Consider the following 20,925-nt stretch of genomic DNA (forward strand, 5'->3'; position numbering starts at 1 on the left):
GTGCCAATGCAAGAACAGGCCTTTTCTGCAATGGCTCCCTGTTGGTAGAATGCTGACCTGTTGGAGTTTTGGCTGACGTCTTCATGATAAACCTTTAGGCGCCAGGCAATAATGTTTCTTTTCAACCAGGCCTTTGGCTGATTGACATCTGATGCCCTTTTAAACGTGTTGTGGGAAGGAGGATTATTGGTTTGTTGTTCTTATTTTTACTATGTATTTTGTGGTTTTAATATTATAATTTTATGTTGTGAACTGCCCTGAGATCTGCGGGTGAAAGTCAGTATACAAATTTAATAACAACTACTGCTACTACTGTGCAGTGCTGGATATGTCCCTATAGCTCCATAAGAGAATGTACAATTCATATGACATGGCCTCATGTATAAAAGTCACATTATATTTCACCCTCTTTCACCATGGTGATTCCCAATAATGATTCTGGTGTCAGTCTGCAGCACTGCTGTGTTCTGTGAATGGCCAGGTTCAACAGGATGATTGCTGAAAAAATGCATGAATGAACTATGTGACAACGGCCAAAATTGATGTACTGTGAGTCATAGTCCAGTTGCAAACATACCTGTTTCCACCCATATTCCCTTGTGCCCATCCATTCATCTCTGTAGAGGATTGGTAGGCAGGATTGGCCTGAGACTGCTGCATCATGGGACTCTGGGTATGAGCCATTCTTGGGGACATCAGCGGACTTTGGGGAGTGGTAGCTCCAGTGAAGCCTGGATCGGCCTGCTGATTTATTCCTGGAAAACACAACAGGATTCTTACTCATGCTGCACACTACAATTCAGCCAGAAGTATGTAACGGCTTGGAATGGCCTTCACAAGGAGTACAGTAGTAATGGAATCTATTTTGAGGGGACTTTTTTGGACAAGGACAGAACAAGGCTACCATAAACTACAGTGAATGAAAAAAAAATCCTGTTGAAGACTAATATCATCATCTTTTTTTGAGGTACCGAAGAAATGGGATAAAGTTCACAGTTTACTTTGTTTTGTGATATTACGACTTTTTAGCAAAACTAATGTGTTTTTGGTAGTTTTGTAATAAACCAGAAAAAATACTGTACTGTATTGCATTTTGAGAATCCTGACAGTTCAAATGCTACCATCACCGCCCCCCCCCCCCGAATTCCCAGTATCTCCAGATTCCAGATGGTGTGTCTCAGAAGTTGAGAATATTGTGATGGATGAAAGGTGCTGAAGTAAGTGCAATACCATAGTTTGGAGGAAATGGAAATTGCTGGGCATTTGCCTGGGGAATCCGTGGGTTGCTCATTGTTGCTGGTATGCCACCGGAGGCCACCATACTTGGCGTCATATTCATACTCTGTCCTCGCATCATCAGCGTTCGTTGCTGCACTTGCTGCTGCATCTGCCTATGCCTCAGGTGCTGGCTCAGTATCTCCCTCTGCCTCTGGGCTAGCATCTGGGAATTGATGGGTCCCTGCAGGGTAAACAAAAAACTGCATCAACACATATGATTGGCAAGGCATTTTCATCAGCCTGGCTACTAAAAAAACAAAACCCTTGCAACTTTACAATAATCGAGTGAAGAGCCAACTTTCTGGCAAGAAACATATGAAGCTGTTTAATACCAGGCCAGACAGATTACCGTATTTATCTACCTAGTTCACTACTGTCTACTTGGATTAGGGCTCAGGCACAGTTTTAACTAAAAATGCCATGGATTGAAGCTGCAACTTTTGCATGCAGCCTATAAATGTGCTCTTCAGCTGGCCTATGATCTCTCATTCTGGGGTGATAAATCCTAAAACAGATACACAAATTACCATAGGTGACAGATATGAATTCCTAGAAAAAGGCAATTTTTCTAAGTGTTGTCTAAATTCGGTGTTGCCGAAGGCCCGAATTTTGAGCAGAAGTCCAGCCTGTACACAGCAGAGTGAGCAGGAGAGCCCCTGAAACAGCAGGGCAGGATTGCTACATTTTGTAGTACATGGAGTAAAACATATTACCATAAAAAAATCGTGAACCCTGTAATACAATTAAGTCCAGAATCTAAATTTACTCATCCACACCATAGCCTAAAATCAGAGTGTGTACTTCTCACATCCGTAAATTGAATAAAGCAAGCTATGCTGATTTGAATAAAATTAAAAATAGCTCTCATGCGTTCTTTCTCAAGTTAAAAATATTCATAAGCGACACCTTTCTGACAAAAAGCATAAAACCTCTCACAAGATCCTGAAAGCTTTCCACCATTTCAAGCTGTGTCAGATATCATGAAACAAGTTTTAAAACTCAGAGAAAACGATGTCATCCCTGCTTAGAATATTTGGATTCATTTAAAGATGTGTAGCCCAACAATACCTGGAGGGCACCACATTTGGCTACCTCTTATTCTTCAGGATAAATTAATATGCAACAAGAGTTGCAGGTTTCACTGCATGGTCTGTGGTCAGTTTGCATATGGCCTGCTAAGGGAACATAAGAGAAATTATCTGCCTCTCCAAAAGCTACGCAGAAGCATACCCATACAGCTTCTGGTACAGCATGAAAGAGCTTCACAATTTCCTGCTCCACAGATTAAACTGTGACTATAATATTCTTCGAGATGGAATTAGTCATTTCACCAAAAGCAAGGAAACAGAGCTGCACAACGGCAATGTGTACAGTGACAGAGACTGCAACATCGGTAACATCAGTATAATATACCGGTAGTAAAAATCATGGACTACCAAGTTGTATAGATCATTTTATTTATTTAATTCATTTCCTGCCCTTCCTCTTAAAAGGAGCACACAAGTGACAGAACAATTAAAGTAGCTAAACACAGAGGCAGACTTGAAAGATCTCTTCGTTAAAAGGCTTGTTGAACGAGGTAGGCTCCAAAAAGACAAAAGAGATGGTCCCTAGTATTTCATGGGAGGGAATCCAAAAGCCTTACTTTAAACTGTCCTGTGATATTTGAATGAAGGACAGTATATAAATGTAGTAGTAGTAGTAGTAGTAGTAGTAGTAATAATAATACCAATGTTGTACAGAAGGGACATGATGATAAGTACAGGGATCAATTGGGTACGTCAGAATAGAAACATTTTCAATACCTGTTCCCTCACCTGTGTAGGTACTCCAGGTCTCAGAGACAGATTCATATTGGAAACATTGCTGATCTGATTCATGAGTGGCTGGCGATTCTACGTCAAGGGAAAAAACAGAATAAAGAAATCAGTCATATAAGGCAGTGTAAGAAAGAATTCTGCTTTGATGGCAGGCTTTAGCTTTACGATACTGTGCTTCTTGAGGGAGAACTTTCTTATGGTAAGAGCTGTTCAAAATTGAATGTTCTCCCCCAAAAGTGGTGGACTCCCCTTTATCGGAGGTTTTTAAGCAGAGGATGGATAGCCATCTGTCATGGATGCTTTAAGCTGAGATTCCTGCATTGTAGGGGGTTGGACTTGATGACCCTTGGGGAACCTTCGAACTCTACAATTCTATGATTCTATGCATGCTGGTAAAAGCATCAACAGAGAGCATAAAAGCATGAAATACCTGCTGTGCTTGAAGTCTATGCTGCAGCTGTAGCCTTAGCTGATTTGGCTGGTTTTGCACTATGCCAGCAGGCCTCAGGGCAGCCCTAGGCTGCATTCGCAGTGATGCATAGCCTGGTCGCTGCGCCATTGGGTGAAAGTTTGGGTCCTGCATTGGTGTGTAGTTGCCTTGAGCCATTTGAGCCTGAGATGCATACTGCTGTGTGAAAATGGGTGCCTTTTGTTCAAGGATGATGTTTGATTCCTGATTTGAGAATGGCTCTGGTTCTACAGCTTGGCTCTGCTGAAACAAACATCAAGGTGTACATGAACATAGAATGCTTAAACATTTATTGAGAAATATATGTTTTTATAAAGCAGAATAAACAGGTATGAAGCTGAGCAGCATAAACTTATATTTGCTTTAACTCATTCTATTTATTAGTACTTGTGACTCATTCAGAACTACAGTCGTACCTTGGTTCTCGAACGGAATCTGTTCTGGAAGTCCATTCGACTTCCGAAAAGGTTCAAAAACCAAGGTGTGGCTTCCGATTGGCTGCAGGAGCTTCCTGCATTCAATCGGAAGCCGCAGAAGCCACGTCGGATGTTCGGCTTCCAAAGAACGTTCGCAAACCAGAACTTACTTCTAAGTTTGCGGCATTTGGGAGCCAAAACATACGCATACCAAGGTGTTCGAGAACCAAGTTATGACTGTAATTGAGAAAAAAACTATTTGATAAACACAGTTCTGGTTCAGATGCAAACAGGAAACTATTCTTGAGGAGCCTTGATAAGTCTGGGGGCTTGCATACTCCCCTCTTCTCTTCATTTTGTGCTCATGGAGATCAGAAGAAACCACAGTTTGAAGAAGAAACCAAGTGTAAGCAGTTTCCAAAGTTCAGATGCCACGGCAAAGTACAGCTTGTATAAAAACTGAAGCCAAAGCTGCTGACACCCTCCTTGCAAGTGCGAGGACAGGGGAGACTGTGTTCATCGTTGCTCATTCACATGGTGGGAAACTACTACTTCCTGTTATGTTTGAGCTGGTTCAATACGGGAGGCCCCTGCTCTAAACCATTCATATATTTTCTCTCTTTTAATTTTGTCATTAAAAAAATATCTTGCCTCAGATTGCAGTGGTGAACCAGGGTTGAACTGCTACAAGAAATACCTGATCAGCCCTACAAACATTTTCATTTTTCTATTTTAAGGAAGTTGTGGAGTGCTCCAACTCTGATCAGAAGCTGGTGAAGAATTCCAGCAACTAGACTGATGGTACTCTGAGAGAGGAGTGGCTTAACTCACCCTGCTCTCCACACACACTCCAGAACCATTTCCCCAGTTTAAATGAATCAGAGGTAAAACAAGAAAGTAAGTTCTTCTATGGTTCTCAGCAGGGCTAGAATCAGCTTTGGAGTGGAAGGATTTAGATTTAGAAGGAAAACCTTTCAGAAGAAATGGTTAAAAAGAAAGTTACTTAAGAGTCCCTGTCACCTCACAGGTGCTTTTAAATACAAATAAAAACTTTGGGAGGTCTGATGTCAGATCCCCTGAATTGCATTTGAAGGGTTTTTAAGACTGAAGAAAGCATCATGACCATAATACTCCAGAACATCTCTGTTGATGGACGTGACAAAAGAACTTGTAGGAGCTGTTGAAATATAACCTGAGGCATCCTGGGGTGTGGTGCAGTATAATATTGCTCCCAGGATCCCAAGTAACATTGGAAAAAGATGGCCAAGGAGTCCTTACTTCCTCATCCATACACTAATATATGATGTTTTTGTCATTGTAATGACAATGAAGAGGGTGGTAGATTAGAGGCTGCTCCCATGAGTGGACAGACAAGGCTTCAGCTTGGCAAACAGGCAGCTTACCAGCTGCTTTACAAAAGACTTCCAAAAGAAATACGGTCTGGAATACCTTGTACCACTGCTGACCCACCTCAGGTTATATTTCAAGGTAAGAACTCCTGGGCCATCTTTTACCAATGTTACTTGGTATCCTGGGAGCAGTATTGTACTGCAACACACCCCAGGAGGTCCTACCTTTAGCTTGACAGAGCAGGAGGTAAGTGGTGCAGGTTAGCATTCTACCACTGCTTCAAGTGGTATTTGCTTGCAGGCTCGAGTCCAAACTTCCTTCCTGCTCCCTCCAATGTGTAGCAAAAGGCATGCTGTTCCCCTACATATAGGGTAGGACCAGCTGCCAGACTATAATTAAGACCTAAATGAACTCCTCCCTCTCTCTGAGGCAGTTTGCCTAGGGATGGGAGTGGGAGTGAGATTACATGCAGAAGCTTCTCAAATTAAAGGGAAACATTGCATTATCAGTGAAATACTGTAATTTCCATAGTGTTAATATGTGGAGGGATATTTATAATTATTACATCAGGTCAGCATTTGAATTCCGTTTGAAAAAAGAAATCTCACTACTGAAATACCTTAGCTACATATATTTTCAGAAATGCTTAATAGCAGCACAATACCTGGCTGACTAGTTCTGGGATCCCAAGAGCTCTGTCAATTTCTTCCAGACCGTCAAAATTTCTTAGTGCCAAGTAGAGCTGGTCAAGGAGGGTCCCTTCATCGTTTGGAGACTCTGATGCAGGGTGTTGACACAGCAAGTCATCTGGAGAGCTCCCAAATGGTTGTCTGAAAAAAGAAACAAGCAACTTGAAAGCAACTCAAGCAAGAACTCTCACCACTCAGAAGGCCCAAATTAATTTAGGGAATTTAATACGCGCCATCTGCCAGGTCACAGGGGCCCTACCCCTGTCCTAAAGCTTGCTTAGAAACAAGATGCCATTTTCTGTAGTAATCACTTTTAGCCTGATCAAACACCAATCTTAAGAACAAAACAAAACCATGTATTTCCAAGTTTCCCTCAGTCATAAACCTAGGATTTTACAGATTTATTCCCTAGCTATGTTGAAGAAGCCATTCCTCCTTTCCAGCCTTTAGCACATGATTGCCCTACTTGCCAAACTCAATCAATCAGGGAAATGGCAGCACTAAGCCACGATACTGATTTACACCAATACATTCTGTTCTTATTCATGACCATCTATTCTATTCTGACAGCTTAATTTTGTAAAAAGCTGTATGACTAATGATAACCCCAATCAGATCATTTAAATCAGACAACACAGAAGCTGATGGTTTCTTTCCTTATTCTGTACCATATACAGATCACTGCTTGTTCCTGACAGCATACCCATAAAAGATAGCGAAATTTAACATGCTTTGTTCTCAAAGGTGATGAAATCAAACCACCCGTGTGAAAACAGAGTGGTAAATAATAAATGCCAATGCGGTAATCACATGAACAGAATAATTATTTAGGTTTTGTAAAAAATAATAATTAGAATAACAAGATTCAAGGAAACAAGCAGCACAAAATGCATCACACATGTGATGCAAAATTCAGTTTAGTATTATATAATGATGAAATGGCTGAAATGAAGCGATAAAGCTCACTGGTATAATGTGTCACTGTAATTGTGAAATGCCAATTTCCCATTCACTTATGAAAGCACAAAGCAGAACTGTATCAGTTGTGGCCTCTTATGTTATGGAACAGGACCACACATTCAGCAACAGACCAAGCAGCCACAAAGCAGAATGAATGAGAACACAATCTGGAGCAGAGAAGGAAGGCAGGAGAGAAAAACAGATTTCCCCCTTGTTTGATGTTTTCCCTTTGCAAACCTCTTCAGCTGCTTTTCTTCCAATGAAGCAGCAAACGGGTCTGCAGGAAGGAAGGGAAGATAAAAGTGGCAAGCACAGGGGAAGTGAAGATTCTTTCTCCCACCTGCCACTTTTCTGTTGCAAACTGCACTCTCCATCCACAGCTACAGTGGTGCCCCGCTAGACGAAAATAATTCGTTCTGCGAGTATTTTGTCTAGCGAAGCGGCAATGCAAACCGCGGTTTTCGCTACATGAAAAAAAAATTCGGCTTGCAAGGCAAGCCCATTCAAAAATTCGTCTTGCGAGACAGGCTTCCACTAGACGAATGCCTTCGTCTAGCGAGTTTTTCGTCTAGCTAGGCATTCGTCTAGCGGGGCACCACTGTATTCAGAAGGGACTTGGGTTCTCAGTCTTGACTTTCAATCTCAAGTTAAATGTCCACTGTTCACCAAGGCTTTCACTTAATTTTCTTCATTAGTCTGGTGCTATTTTTGTGTTGTTTATATGGATGAATTTTATTATTAAAATTTGGTATTGTTTTGATACTAAATTTTATAGGAGGCTTGTATGATCCCCTTCAGAAAATCGTCTTTAGGGAGCATAGCGTATAAGTAATGTAAAATTAATATATTACATTTGTTTTAACAAGATAATGTTGATTTTTAAAGTAAGAACTAGGTTTAACATCCACAATGAAATAAGTCTTCCTTCTACTTTACTAGCAAGGAGTAAAAACTCAAAATCACAAACTAAATACACAGTATAATGTAAGCTATAATAACATAGTACAAAAGCTATACAATAGTTCATTGTATAGTGCTTTTCAATGATTCAGCAGTGAATCTTGTTAGTTTGTAACATTGCCACTGATTTAATCATGCAAAGCAGTATTTTGTGCACATTGTTACTGCAACTAAAGGAATACTGGAAAACATGGTAAGATAAACAACAAGCAAAAAAATTCCATCAATTTATACACACAACTGCAATCAAAATTGCTATACAAAAGTTATTTTAAACTACATCTTATGTCTTGAATTAATCATACTCACATTACTTTTCCGACTGTATTAAAATTTTAGTTACATATTGCATAACCCAAGTTCCATTTTATTTTGATTTCATTATCAAAATTCCATTTTACTTTTAAACTGCTAATGTGAGAATTTTAGAAGTTCTGAACAGTTATAAATTTTAAGTTTGCTATAGATAAATACAGTGCTCTTTTTTCTTTTTAGAGAAAAAGGTGCCAGTACTCACCATGAAGTTGTTACGTACAGTAAGTACCACACTTTTAACAATTGGGGGAGGTGCCGGTACTGCATACCCCTGAGTACCCCCAGAAAAAAGACTGGCTAAATTAAAAACAAAACAAAACACCACTACAGCTTCAGGTAGAGTTCAACTTTTTAACATCATCTAGAATTCCTAGTTAAGCTGAACTTGTTTCAAGGGGAAAATTCATACAGCTACCGGTAATCCCAAAAGGAGCAAGGTAGGGTACAGTATACCACTTTTCTCCTCTAAACACTTCTACCTAACTGACAGTGCCAACACCCATCCACTTCTACTCTTCTGATTCTGTGAAGTAAGGCTAGGCAAGGATGGACAAGACACAATAAGCAAATGTATTCAACATGCGCTTGCAAATGTGAAACTGTAAACTTTCCACCTGGATACAGTATATAAATTGAAAGATGTACCAAAGGCAACCATTAAATAAAAGACTTACCGGTTCTGATTGCCAAAAGATGTCTGATCTATGGGCAAGATGCTGTCTGGCCATGGTGCAGTCTGATTTGGGGGAGCCTGCTGCTGGGTATACTGGGGTCCTCCCATATTCATCTCTAGTTCAGAAGCCCCTGAAGAAAGGAAATCAATGATATATCACATCTCACTGGAACTGGTAATAACTCTTTTAAGAACAACAGCCTTGCAAAGTTCGCCATGCATATCATCTTTTCCTTAAAACACTATTTACACTTTATACCAGGCACCCCCAAACTTGGCCCTCCAGACGTTTTGGGACTACAATTCCCATCATCCCTGACGACTGGTCCTGTTAGCTAGGAATGATGGGAATTGTAGTACCAAAACATCTGGAGGGCCGAGTTTGGGGATGCCTGCTTTATATCCTTGAGGGATCTCTTTTTGCCTGTGGACACTGTGCTCGTGGCAGGAATTGATGAAGCCCAACATTGCAGTTCAGATAACACACAACTCTACAACTCATAAAGGAAATATAAATCTGTTCCACTATGTTTACAGAAGTATATAAAAATAATAATAGAACAGGGTATTCTCAAGTTCCCAATTCCTAAACAGCATCTAATTACACTTAGCTACTGTGGTCCATAACAATGTCATCATATTAAAAGTGGAATCGACTATGATGATGCTCCAGCTTACCCATATTCATGACTTGAGATTGAAGCATCTGCCTTGGACCAGGTTGGCTATTAGGTCTCATAGGTAGGCTGGATGTTGGGTTACGTATCATGCCTCCTTGGATTGGCCTGTTCATGGCACTCGTTGTTGGAGCACAGGTCACCCTCACAGCAGCACCTTGGGTTCCCCAATCTCCTGATGGCATGGTAGGCCGAGGAGCATTACTACCCATCATCCCTACTAAAATAAACACAGAAAAGGTTAAATCAAATATTGAGAGATGTACTAAACTAAGTTTTGATTGTTCTTTGGAAACTATTTTAGAAATTAGCATACTAAATCAGATGGCATTTCAAATGCAACACCTTCCTCCAAACCTCCTCCTCTCCAACATAGTCTTTTGATTATGGCAACTCTGTAGGTTAAATTTTTGACCTGAGCTAAGTCTGATAAGAGTAGACACAACCATTATCTGACTTCATGTAACAGGTCCTTGTATTGACACAACTGTCATTTGCATGAACTGTTTATGATGGCAAGAGAATATGCTCTTTCAAAGCTATTCCCAATAATCTATAGTTCTTTAATCATAAATCTAATGGCAGACATTATGTTTCAGAGATCTCTATAATAAAAATAAATCTATGAAACTTATAAAGAACTTTCACATCTTTTGGAGAAAGATATTGGTTTAACCTCATAGAATGTAATGGAACTTGTTTCCAAGTAATCAGTCTTAGGACTGCATTTTAAGACTGCAATCCTATGTACAATTTACATGTAACAAACCATTCTGAACTCAGTAGGACTTTCTTCCAAACAAATATGCACAGGACTGGGTTCTCAATCCCCAACTCTCAATGACTGTAGCAGTCCCAAATTTCATTTACTGATGGGGTGAGCGGTATCAGAGCCAGGTGCAATCACTATTCCTGCTCTTTTCTGTAGAGATCTATCCATCCAAGGAATGATTACCGGTATATGTGTTTGAATGTTCTTGCTTCCCACAAGAAGTAGAAACCTTTTGCTCTAATCAAGCCAATAATAAAGTTCTCAAGATGGACTGGTGAGAAGGGGGGTGGCAAGCTTCTGGCCTCCCAGCAGTAGTATTGCTGCTGCTTACTGGGAGGGACAGGGGGTGGCGAGGTAAGCCTTGTGGCAATCCAGTGCTCCTGCTGTGGCGCAGTCACATAACACCAGCCTCCCCTCTCTGGTAAGTGACAATAATGCCATTGCTGGGAGTCAAATGATGCTGCTCCCCAGTAGTCACTCCTGCAGATTCCAGTCCATGTGAAACATCACACAAAGAGAGAGTATTTAAGTTACCTGGGCTACTATTCCCAAGATTTCCTTGATTTCCCATCATTCCTTGACTGCCCATCATTCCGGGCTGAGGTATGACTGAATATGGACTGTTGTTTCTTATGGGTGGGAAAGCTCCAGCACCTGGTGGGTTTTGCAATGCGATGTCAAGTTGTAAATTCTGGTTTGGTAACATCCTTCCCAACTGAGCTTGCCTTGCATTGGTAAAAGCTAAAAAGATGAAAAATAGTTGAGAGACTGGAAGTATAATTAATTTATTAAAAATTTGAGATGATGTTTCAAAACAGTATATACAATATTTCAAAAAGCAACTTGCAGAAACACACACCAATGTAGAAGAGTGAATGGCTTATGAATGGCTCATAATATTTTGTCTTATTTCTGAGAGACTAACACAAGAATGTCATGGTTACAAATATATATTCCACACTCACCCCACACTTTCAAAAGATACATTACTCTTTTTGCATATGTGGATATTTACACAGGACAATATCCAATTTAAAAAATAAAATGAAGAATACTTCTGCTTAACACACTATTTTACTGAAATAGATCAACACCTATATATTGGAGGCCTCCGTGGCTAGCTGAAAGGTAAATATTTAAACAAAGTATTTTAAGAAATATTTCCCTGCAACTTTTTGGGACCTGCTTATTTTTAGAAATTGGTTTTCACACACAAAACTTTGCCTAACAGGATATTAACCTTGTTATTTACTCACTTCATTTAAAACTAATGCTATTTCATAATAATAATAATAATAATAATAATTATTATTATTCAATGAAATTCATTTGAAGCCCATGTCCTCCCATTCCCTACTTTTTATAGCTGAAAGCACATTCACTTGCTTGGATTCAACTAGGAACAGTGATTTACAGGCAGATGTAGGTTTCTATGCACAGATCTGCTGTAGCAGGTGTGCGGGGGGGGGATCCTCTGTGAGTAAACCTGGAGATGCAGATGGGGTTGTGTGGTTCAGAAACATAAAAAACACACACATTATGTTGAAACATGAGAACAGTCAATGATTTGGAAAGCAGGGTGGCAGTTAAAATTCCTAATAGCTCGCACTATGAAAAGCTTCTGAGTAAAGGCTCTCACAGCAACACTTGCCTGATAAGTGAAGCAAGAAGAAGCCCCAACTGTCTGGTGCTGACTTCTTCATTCACTTAAGTCGGGTTGGGAGACCTTTGGACTTCTAGTTATTGCTGAACTACAGCTCCCATCACCCCTGCCATAGGTCATGCATGTAGGGCTGATGGGAGCTGTAGTTCAGCAACATCTGGAGGATCAGTGGTTCGCCACACGTGACTTAGGTGATAAGTCATACAGATTTTGAGAGGCTTCATTTCAAGTCTGGGTGATTTTGCTCATAGGAAGGACTCTGAAAAGCTTTTACTTTCCACTATCAAGTGCTCTCTGTGAAAACCATGATCACAGGCATGCACTTCCCTAGTGACCTCATGGTTTTGTAGACTGAAGTACGTCTATTTTACTGTAAAACATCAACTCCTTTACATGGTGTAATATTTCATGTTAATAATTTGTGGCAATTCATGCATTAATGATAGAAATAAGGTAAAAATTTCTCAGCAAGAAGTACATATTTTAAATCGACAGTGACTTAGACTTCCTAAGCAGTGCAATATCATGGTTTCAGATGCCACATCTATTTCAAAATGTTGATCCTATGGATTAGAACAGCAGGTGGTGCTGTTTGATTACTGCAGGTTTTTTTAAAGGCACAATCTGAAAGACCCAGAGGCACTGTTGCAAAGCCTACATTTTTCTTATCACAACAATTTCAGTCCAGCAACAACTCAGACTCACTGCTTTGAGAGATCCGCATTTGGGGTTTCTGGGCTCCAACAGGTGTGCCGGGGCTGTTTTCACCTGTGATCTGCATGAGGTCATTGATGATGGCTTGTTTGTCAACTGATCCTGCTGAAGTACCTGGTCGGGTATCTGGGAAAAGCTGTGACAGCTGGCTATTCTGCAGATCATCTAGAATCTCCTCCAAATTATCTAGCTCACTTGCAGGCTTTGATGAAACAGAAACAAGAAAACATTCATTTTTCATAGTTTGGACAAGCTCTCTGGCAGTCAAAGTACAAGATAAGAATGTAAGCACTTGTATCTTCTATCAATTGGGTTGTCTGGTATTTACTCCTCCAAAGCAAAGTCTAGTGTGGTCTAGTCTGACATATAGAAAAGAAGGTTGACCGTGTGTCTGCACCCAAAGGCCTCAAGCTTCCCCATCACTGTGCTTTCTGTTAGCACAAAGCAGACCAATTAAAGTTCTCTCCTTAAAGCAAATTGCTAATATTCTTTCCCCACAGCCCAACCATGAATTGGCAAAGAGATATCTCCAAGAGCTGTAGCTTTCCATGGACGAAACAAAGAATCTTTGTTCAGCAAAAATCAGCATTCTGCCACTATTGTAATTCTGCTCGTTTATGACAGGGCTAAAAAATGTTCTATAGAACAGTTACTTCCACATGGCTAAAAATGCTTTACATCTTGCATAGGCTTTTCATCGGTGGCAGAAAAGTACAGCATAGTTTAAAAACATACACAGGTTATCTCCGTGTAGTGAGAAATCACCTACACAGCCGGAATCTTAGTTTGACGGAATGTAAAATTTCCCAATTTACAGGAAATTACTAGTTTGAGAATCAGGGAAATTTACCAACGTACATGCTGCAGGATACACAAAATCTTATGGGGTGAGGAAAGTTTACTTGACTCAAAAATTCTTAAGAAAATTAAAGCTGACCAGGTGAACAAACAGCTCAAAAAAGCTTATAATGAATGCAAATATTTTTGTACATGGAACAGCCATAAAATCCTCTCTACAGAATAAACAGGCAACAATCCAACAAACTGGCAACATGTTAACTACTCCAGATTATTCTATAATCTTCCATACTGCCTCTGGATAGTTGTAGGAATTTATCTTAAAATGGTACATGGAGCACTGCCTTGCAAAATGAAAAGTGTATCCCCACCCTCCACAAATACAATTTTAGTCTTTGCAGCACTGATTAATCTTTCTATGAAACATGACAACTATAGAACACACACACAAAATTAAAAAATGAATGCCATGCCTAACTTTGTTAGTAACTGAGACTCATTTACTATAATAGAAAATTAGACAAAAAATGCTAAAGCCCATGTTGAGTTAATTTTAAGCTACTTTTTTAATTAAACAGACTGACAAAGAAATGCAAAGTGTTAAAGATTCTTAAATTTTCCTTTTTTCATTCAAGATACACTGCAAAGGTCAGAACTTGTTACATCATTCATTATATTTAATGAGTGCTCACTTTGATAGTACTATGTATTTTATTTGAACTTTTCTTGTTCAGTTCCTTATCATTTGTACTTTTACCATTTATTTTGTTTATTTTATGTTGTGAACGATCCTGATGAAGGGAGGCATACAAATTTAATAAAAAAATAAATTATGTATATGTTACTATACAAAATTATCAAAAGATGTATCAATGTTTTTAAAAGTTTTATGCAAATATTTACTTGGAAAATAAGTATTTCAATATACAACAGGCATATACAGAAGCAACTTGAACTATTTTGGACAACTGTCTGTCTATCTGTAAATATATGCATATTTCTCCTAACTAATGTGCATCACTTTGCACTTGCAGTCACTGAATCTCACCTACCATTCTTTGGCCTAGTGACTCACACTCTGGAATGTTTGGGTGAAATTCAGTATCATGCTATAGTGAACATCCATCCCGTCAGCGCAAGCATTGCGGCTTGCCGGACAGAACAATCTCTCCTCTCTTCTCCTGTACACTGTTCTGGGGAGGGAGGGGTGCTCCCAAATGTGTAGGGCTTGTCCTTATGGGACTGGGTAGATGAATCATGCTCATTCTAGACAACCCACTGACAGCTAGGGATTTTACCATCCTGAATAATATTGAGAAGTACTAGATGAAACACTCTGTCTGGAACTGCTACCAAAATACAGCAGTCCTGTGTTGTCCCGTACCACTTCTACAATATTTGGGCAATATCAATATCAATTTATTTATTGCATTAGCCCTATGGCCATAGCACATAGTAAAAGACCAGGCAGTAGCCTGACACGATTATACAACAGATACAGTTAAAACAATTGGAAGTAAAATCGTACTGGATAAAACAAATAAAATAAAAAGTGCTATTTGGGCAATCTCATGTGTTTCTCAGCATCTCACCACCATCACCACCACCACTCCAAGTAGCTGATAATGATGGGGAGCAAAGGCAATTAACCACATGCTACATACAGTCTGGTGAAATGTTATGTGAAGGATTAGATCCAGGGCAGCCATTTTCAGGCCCCATTACTTTGGGATCCCTGCCCCCAGTTACTTTTTTTATTGAAGGCTGAGGGAGGCATGATTTGGCTAAAATTAGGCAATTTAAGGTCTGGGCCTGCTAGATTTCACTAAGGCCCCTAATCTTTCCTCCCATAATTTGAGCATCAGCTCCAGGACATTCAAGGTAGGATTTAGAGCTGAACCCTGGGCTAAAATTGTCCTGTATAAACGAGAAGCTGCCTGATCTTTCTATGAGTACAGACCATCTAGACTACCACCCCCTATCTCCTTATTCTGTAATTGTATTTAGGGGGATAGCACAGTGTAGTCACCATTCTAGAGCACTACCATACAATCAGTGTTAGAAACTGAGATATGAAAGCTAGGAGCTAAACGGCACCTTAAACCTAGGTTTATGGGTGCAACAATGGAATGCCTAGGCATGCATTTTGTAACAAGAATACAAAGCTGAAAATGAATGAACTGCAGCTAAAATATTATGTTCATTTTTCACATGGGCTAGTCCTTCCCCTGCCCACCCCCCTAATATTCTTAAGAGGGTCTCTTCTCCAGTCTTCAGAGTAGCTGGAAGTGGGGAGGCAGAAAAAGGTCCTCGTTTCCTTCCACTCTGCAGTTTTAATCTGAAATCTTAGGCGCTGTACTGCACCCAGAGATCAGAAAATGTTCACGCTAATGACATTCCCTGTCGCAAAATGCGCCTAGAACAGGGGTGCCCAAACTTTTTTTCAAAGAGGGTTAGATTTGATAAAGTGAACATGTGTGAGGGCCAACCAAAGTGGCAGGCCGGATTATGCCCCCAAAACGGACTTTTGACATGCCTGGCCTAGCCTAGAACAATGAGAGTTTTGAACACTGCATACGTCTCTTGCCTAAGAGACATCTGCTGGCACATGACTTGTAGGTAGGGGGACATATTTAATAAAAAAATTTAAAATTGAAACTATAAAACATGCCAGAAGCATTCAACACTTAAATTTGCTCCAGCAGTCTACCTGCTTCTCTGCAGCTTTCCACGTAGCAAACTCAAACGTGAATGCTTCCAAAGCCACCATTTCAATATAAGACCATTCCTATATAGCCTCTCCTCTTTCCGGAGGGGTGGGGTTGTGAGCAGGAGCCATTTCCCGCGTGTGCAGGGGGGCGTGTTCAACCCCCTGCCTTAGCTCCTACTTCCTGCCGCGTCATGCCCCATAGCCAGTCAATAGGGCTGGCTGGGCGGGGGGGGGGGTGTCTGGCTGCATTCAAGCAGCCCGGCAAACACCATCTTACTCATATAAGACCATTCCTATATATAGCTGAATGTGTGCTTCAAATTTGGCAGGGACTTCATGTGTTCTGTGCTTTTCAAGGGTGAATGTGAGTTAGGGTTCAACTTTCATATTTAAACTGAGGGGGAAATGACATCAGCACCAGTAAACTGGGTCTACCCTTCTGCTCCTTCCAGCTGCTTTTGCGCATTCCATGCAGCATAAATTGCATCCCACACAAATGTCCTTGCCACCTGCCTTTTGTCTTTTCATAGCTTGGGTGAGTGAAGGAGGAAAAGCTCGGTTTACAGAGTCATGTTTATGAAAAGTTTTTCTCATGATTTCTTTGGAACTATCATTTGTATTTAACCTTTGTTGTTTTTAGATGATATTTAAGCATGAAAATCTACTACAGTCTCTGCTAATAACTTTGGAATAAAAGGGACACATACTGACAAAGCTGGGGAGCAGTAATTTTTACCAAAGTTACAGGACTGCTGTGTAAACACAACACAAATTTATAATTTGGCAGCAGTTTTAAAAGCAGACTGCCTTATAAACCAACACACCAGAACAGGTCTGAGCTACAGGGGCCAGAAATGTTTAGATAACATGACCATTATTACCTCCTATACAAAAACTGATGATGTACCATACATATAATAAACAAATACCTTTAGAATGTATGTTTGACCAAAATCTAGTAGCTGCTGTAATAAAACTCAGAAACATAAAAAGAGGTGGAGTTGTTTAGAAATGATTTTGATAGAAAAAAAATCTGATACAGTTGAGACTCAAATCTGTATGCTGGGAAGATGACTATTTAAATAAGATACCTGGAATAATGCTATTTTTGGTGTTGTAACATGCTTCAAAGTATTTCCTGTTCAGAAAAAGTTACACTAGAAAGGAAAATGTTATTCTTTTTTCCGTCAAATTCCTCCTCATAAAATATTTACTCTACTATGACCATTCCATGTTTACAATAAAAATTATACATAGAAATTAGCCATTATTTTAAACAGACATCACTTCAAAAGTAAAGCACAAACAATTCTATCCAGTAGGTATTGCAAAAAACATTACTGCTTTTGTTCTAGAAAGGAGAAAAGTATGAGAGGAAGACTCAAGAGGACAGAGGAACAATTTATAATATTCTCTGTTCTATCATTACAACAATGGGTTGCACTTTGATCTATATTTAGATTATACTTCCTGTAAGTTTATCCTGCACCAGCTATGATTCTTTCACTTTCTCACTCTAGAGTGAGTTGTTGCTGTTGTTGTTGTTTTGCACAGAAGTATCCATGTCATTTTAGGGCACTTTTGTGCAGATTGCACAATGAACCATTTCATCCTTCCTCTGTGCAATGCTTTTTTTCAAACAGCTCAATGTACTAGATTTGCATCTCACTACCTCTGAAGTTCCTTTTTGGCACCCTCCTCACAGAAAGCCAATGTCAGGCACTGAATGTCGCAGGCTTTGTCTAAAAATTGTTGCTTCTTCACGCCTACATTTCCTCCCCAACATTCAGTTGATGTTCTATCAAGAACCACACTACTACTAACTGGCAAGGTCTAGATTGGACCTTTCAGCCAGCCAGGTCTTGGCAATACAAGCAAGGCAACTGCCTCCAATCACAAACATAATCAACCACCCTAGCCAAAACAAAACACAAAACAACCCACAACCCTGTATAAAGGGGAAGACATTGAATCAAATGAGTAAGGATCATTTCCACGACAAATTTCCTGAATGAACAACAACAAAAAAGTCTCTTACCTGTTCATTCGGCTCAAAGCGCATCTCTTCTTTTTCTGTCTTTATAGTTACTGGCTTTGTGCTACTGGAAGAGTCTGTCTTACTGTCCGACCGTTCCAGCTTGGGGGTAATGTCCGGTAAACCAATATCTTTAGTATCATCTTTATCTAGCAAGTAGCGAAGTAGTGCATTTTCTTTCTTCTTGGGACTCACCGGTTCCTGTTTTGTAGTCACCTCTGAACCAGGAGCTGTGCTACTGGTCTCCTGGCTCGGTTCTTTCCCTGTGGCCTCTGCTGTGAGCTTGGCTAAGTCTACAGGAGAACTACTGTCCTGCAAGAGCCTGTGCAAAATTTTATGCTTCTCCTTGAGCGAGGTTCCATGTGTTGAACCAGAACCAGATAAACCTCCTGCGGAGTCCTTGTTAGCATCTCCCATAGCATTAGACAAAGGTGAAGGCTCCATCTGATCAGATTTGGTGGTCAGCAGCTGTAAGAGCTTTGTCTGGCTTTTGCCATCATGAAGTCTGTTCTGTCCATCAGGCCTCTCGCCAACAACCTGGGCCATGCCATCATTACTTTCTTTCAGTTCTCCTGAATGGCAGACATTCTCGGCTTGTCCAGCTGTACCTTCCGATTGCTCCCCATGAAGTCCAAAGCCATCTTTAGAGTCCAGGCTTCCCATTTTGTTTAGCTGAGGAGGATTCATACTTACAGGGGAATTTTGCAAATTACCCATTTTTACGTCAGGTGAAGCCAAGGATGACCCCAGAGAGACTCCATGCCCCTCGCTGAGAGCCTGAAGTGCATTGAGGGAACTGTTGGTATAACTATGGCTATTTCCTGTGCTGCTGCAAACCCCAACAGGTGAATGCAAGCTTCCTGCAGGGGAAAACTGACTGGGTGGGATCCGAGGACTGCCTGCCACTCCCGGACTCATACGGTGCCGTGGGGATAGCATAGAGTTTGGCTGACCTGGTGTCATGCCAGGGCTGTTTTGAGAGGGACTATTCATTTTTAGTGCATAGTTACTACCCTGAGGAGTGGATGCTTGTATACTTGACACATGGTTCATCCCGCCTGAACCACCAAACCTGCTTGCTGGCATGCCCATTTGTTCCTTCGGGCCATTTATGGCAAAATTCATATTGCTACTGATGGTCATATCCTGACCTGGATTCCCACTGCACATGGCCTGATGGGCAGGACTGCTGGAGCTAATTGGGTTCAATGGCTTTCCCATTGCTTGTCCAGTTAAATCCTGGTTCATTCCACAAACATTCTGTTCCCTGAAACAGTAAAAAGGAACAAAAACATTATTAAAATGTACATTTTAAATATGATTAATAAAAGACACAATTGATAAAATAAAGATTTGACAATCCCAAAGGCAAAGATGGACATAGCATTTGTTTTATCTTGATGTATTCCTAAGCCTGGGGCCTCTACTAACATTTATTTATCGTGTTCATAATGAAAGAAAGAGAAAAGGAACAAACAGAAGCAATTACCTTTTTGACAAAGATCATTGCTTTTTCTATTTTACAGATGAACAAAGACAATTTGTTGGAGGTTATTGGTATCCGTTGCTGAGATCCATTGCATGAGGGAGCCAAACCCTAAGGCCCTGAGGTAATGTGGAGACCTATGGTGGATGCAACTAGCCACTCAGCAGCCACACACCTGCACAGGACTGAGTTATAAGCCCCTCCAGTTAAGAATGCTGGTCCCCTCCTCCATGCAACAACACTCAAAAGGAGATAGTGGTAACTGTCATGACCTGAGCCTTTTTCAGAGGATGAGCTTGTGGATTCAGAAGCACCTAACCAACTGGAAGTGCTTCTTTCTGCAGGAAGAATCCTTGGTGCCAGCATCCGTCTGGCCAAGGACATCATGTCCCTTGAGAACTCCACCTCAAAACTCCTACAGCAACCACAGCCTTCCCTGCTCCTCAGAGAAATCAACTGCTAAAGTAGCCTGGGCCCCTTCAAATGAAGTCTCTTCACAGCAACAGAGAAATAGCTGCAGCTCCTATTTAAGGCTCAATCTGAGGAGGCCTGCTGCTGAAGCAACATCCAAGCTCTGCTCTCATGAAATATTGAGGCTAAGCACTGCACAGAGCTATCCAGGCAACCCTTGCTTCACCTGACAACATAACCATTGTCTCGACAAACAATCTCACTGAGTCACCACTGACTGTGGAAATATATTTATTTTGACAAAGAACCCAAATGAGTTAACAGCTGGAAATGGATCCTATGGCTCTAGGGTTCATTTCTGTCTTAACAGATATTGTAATATCAGATAAGAGAGAAAGCTCCAATTAGTTATCTACAAGTTTGTTCTGACAGCAAATAAAATTTTCACTATTTCAATTATATAAGAGCGAATCAGACAAATCCACTTCTGAAAAAAAGAAAGCAGAAAAAGGATAGGCATTTGTTGACAATCTGAAAGTAAACGAACATGCCTTTTACAGCCTTGAAACTGCTGCCTCATTTGCCAACAAGAGTTACAGTAAAAAGCAAGTTTTAAAAGTCATCTCAAAGTACAGCCAAAAAAAATTACAACACTGCTTTAAGTATGGAAGCCAAAAAAACTACAGTACAGCAAACAAGTTCAGAATGAGATCAGCATAGTTAGAGAAA

The 20,925-nt window shown here is 40.4% G+C and overlaps 1 protein-coding gene across 12 annotated transcripts in view; it reads right to left on the bottom strand.

Moving 5' to 3' along the window:
- Positions 1 to 20,925, bottom strand: part of NCOA2 (nuclear receptor coactivator 2) — a 131,107-nt gene that overhangs the window by 7,190 nt on the left and 102,992 nt on the right. For 6 of the 12 annotated variants that reach the window (XM_033155369.1, XM_033155365.1, XM_033155367.1 and 3 more), the window contains 10 exons: positions 18,303 to 19,566; positions 12,748 to 12,958; positions 10,914 to 11,120; positions 9,609 to 9,827; positions 8,932 to 9,061; positions 5,998 to 6,163; positions 3,529 to 3,810; positions 3,084 to 3,173; positions 1,231 to 1,459; positions 578 to 755 (listed from right to left, as the gene is read on the bottom strand). In XM_033155369.1, coding sequence (XP_033011260.1) covers positions 578 to 755; positions 1,231 to 1,459; positions 3,084 to 3,173; positions 3,529 to 3,810; positions 5,998 to 6,163; positions 8,932 to 9,061; positions 9,609 to 9,827; positions 10,914 to 11,120; positions 12,748 to 12,958; positions 18,303 to 19,566 — 2,976 coding nt within the window. The remainder of the gene's footprint in view (positions 1 to 577; positions 756 to 1,230; positions 1,460 to 3,083; positions 3,174 to 3,528; positions 3,811 to 5,997; positions 6,164 to 8,931; positions 9,062 to 9,608; positions 9,828 to 10,913; positions 11,121 to 12,747; positions 12,959 to 18,302; positions 19,567 to 20,925) is intronic. The other 6 variants (XM_033155375.1, XM_033155372.1, XM_033155371.1 and 3 more) reach the window with 6 other exon arrangements.

This window comes from Lacerta agilis, chromosome 7, assembly GCF_009819535.1.
Source record: "Lacerta agilis isolate rLacAgi1 chromosome 7, rLacAgi1.pri, whole genome shotgun sequence".
Lineage (NCBI taxonomy): Eukaryota > Metazoa > Chordata > Lepidosauria > Squamata > Lacertidae > Lacerta > Lacerta agilis.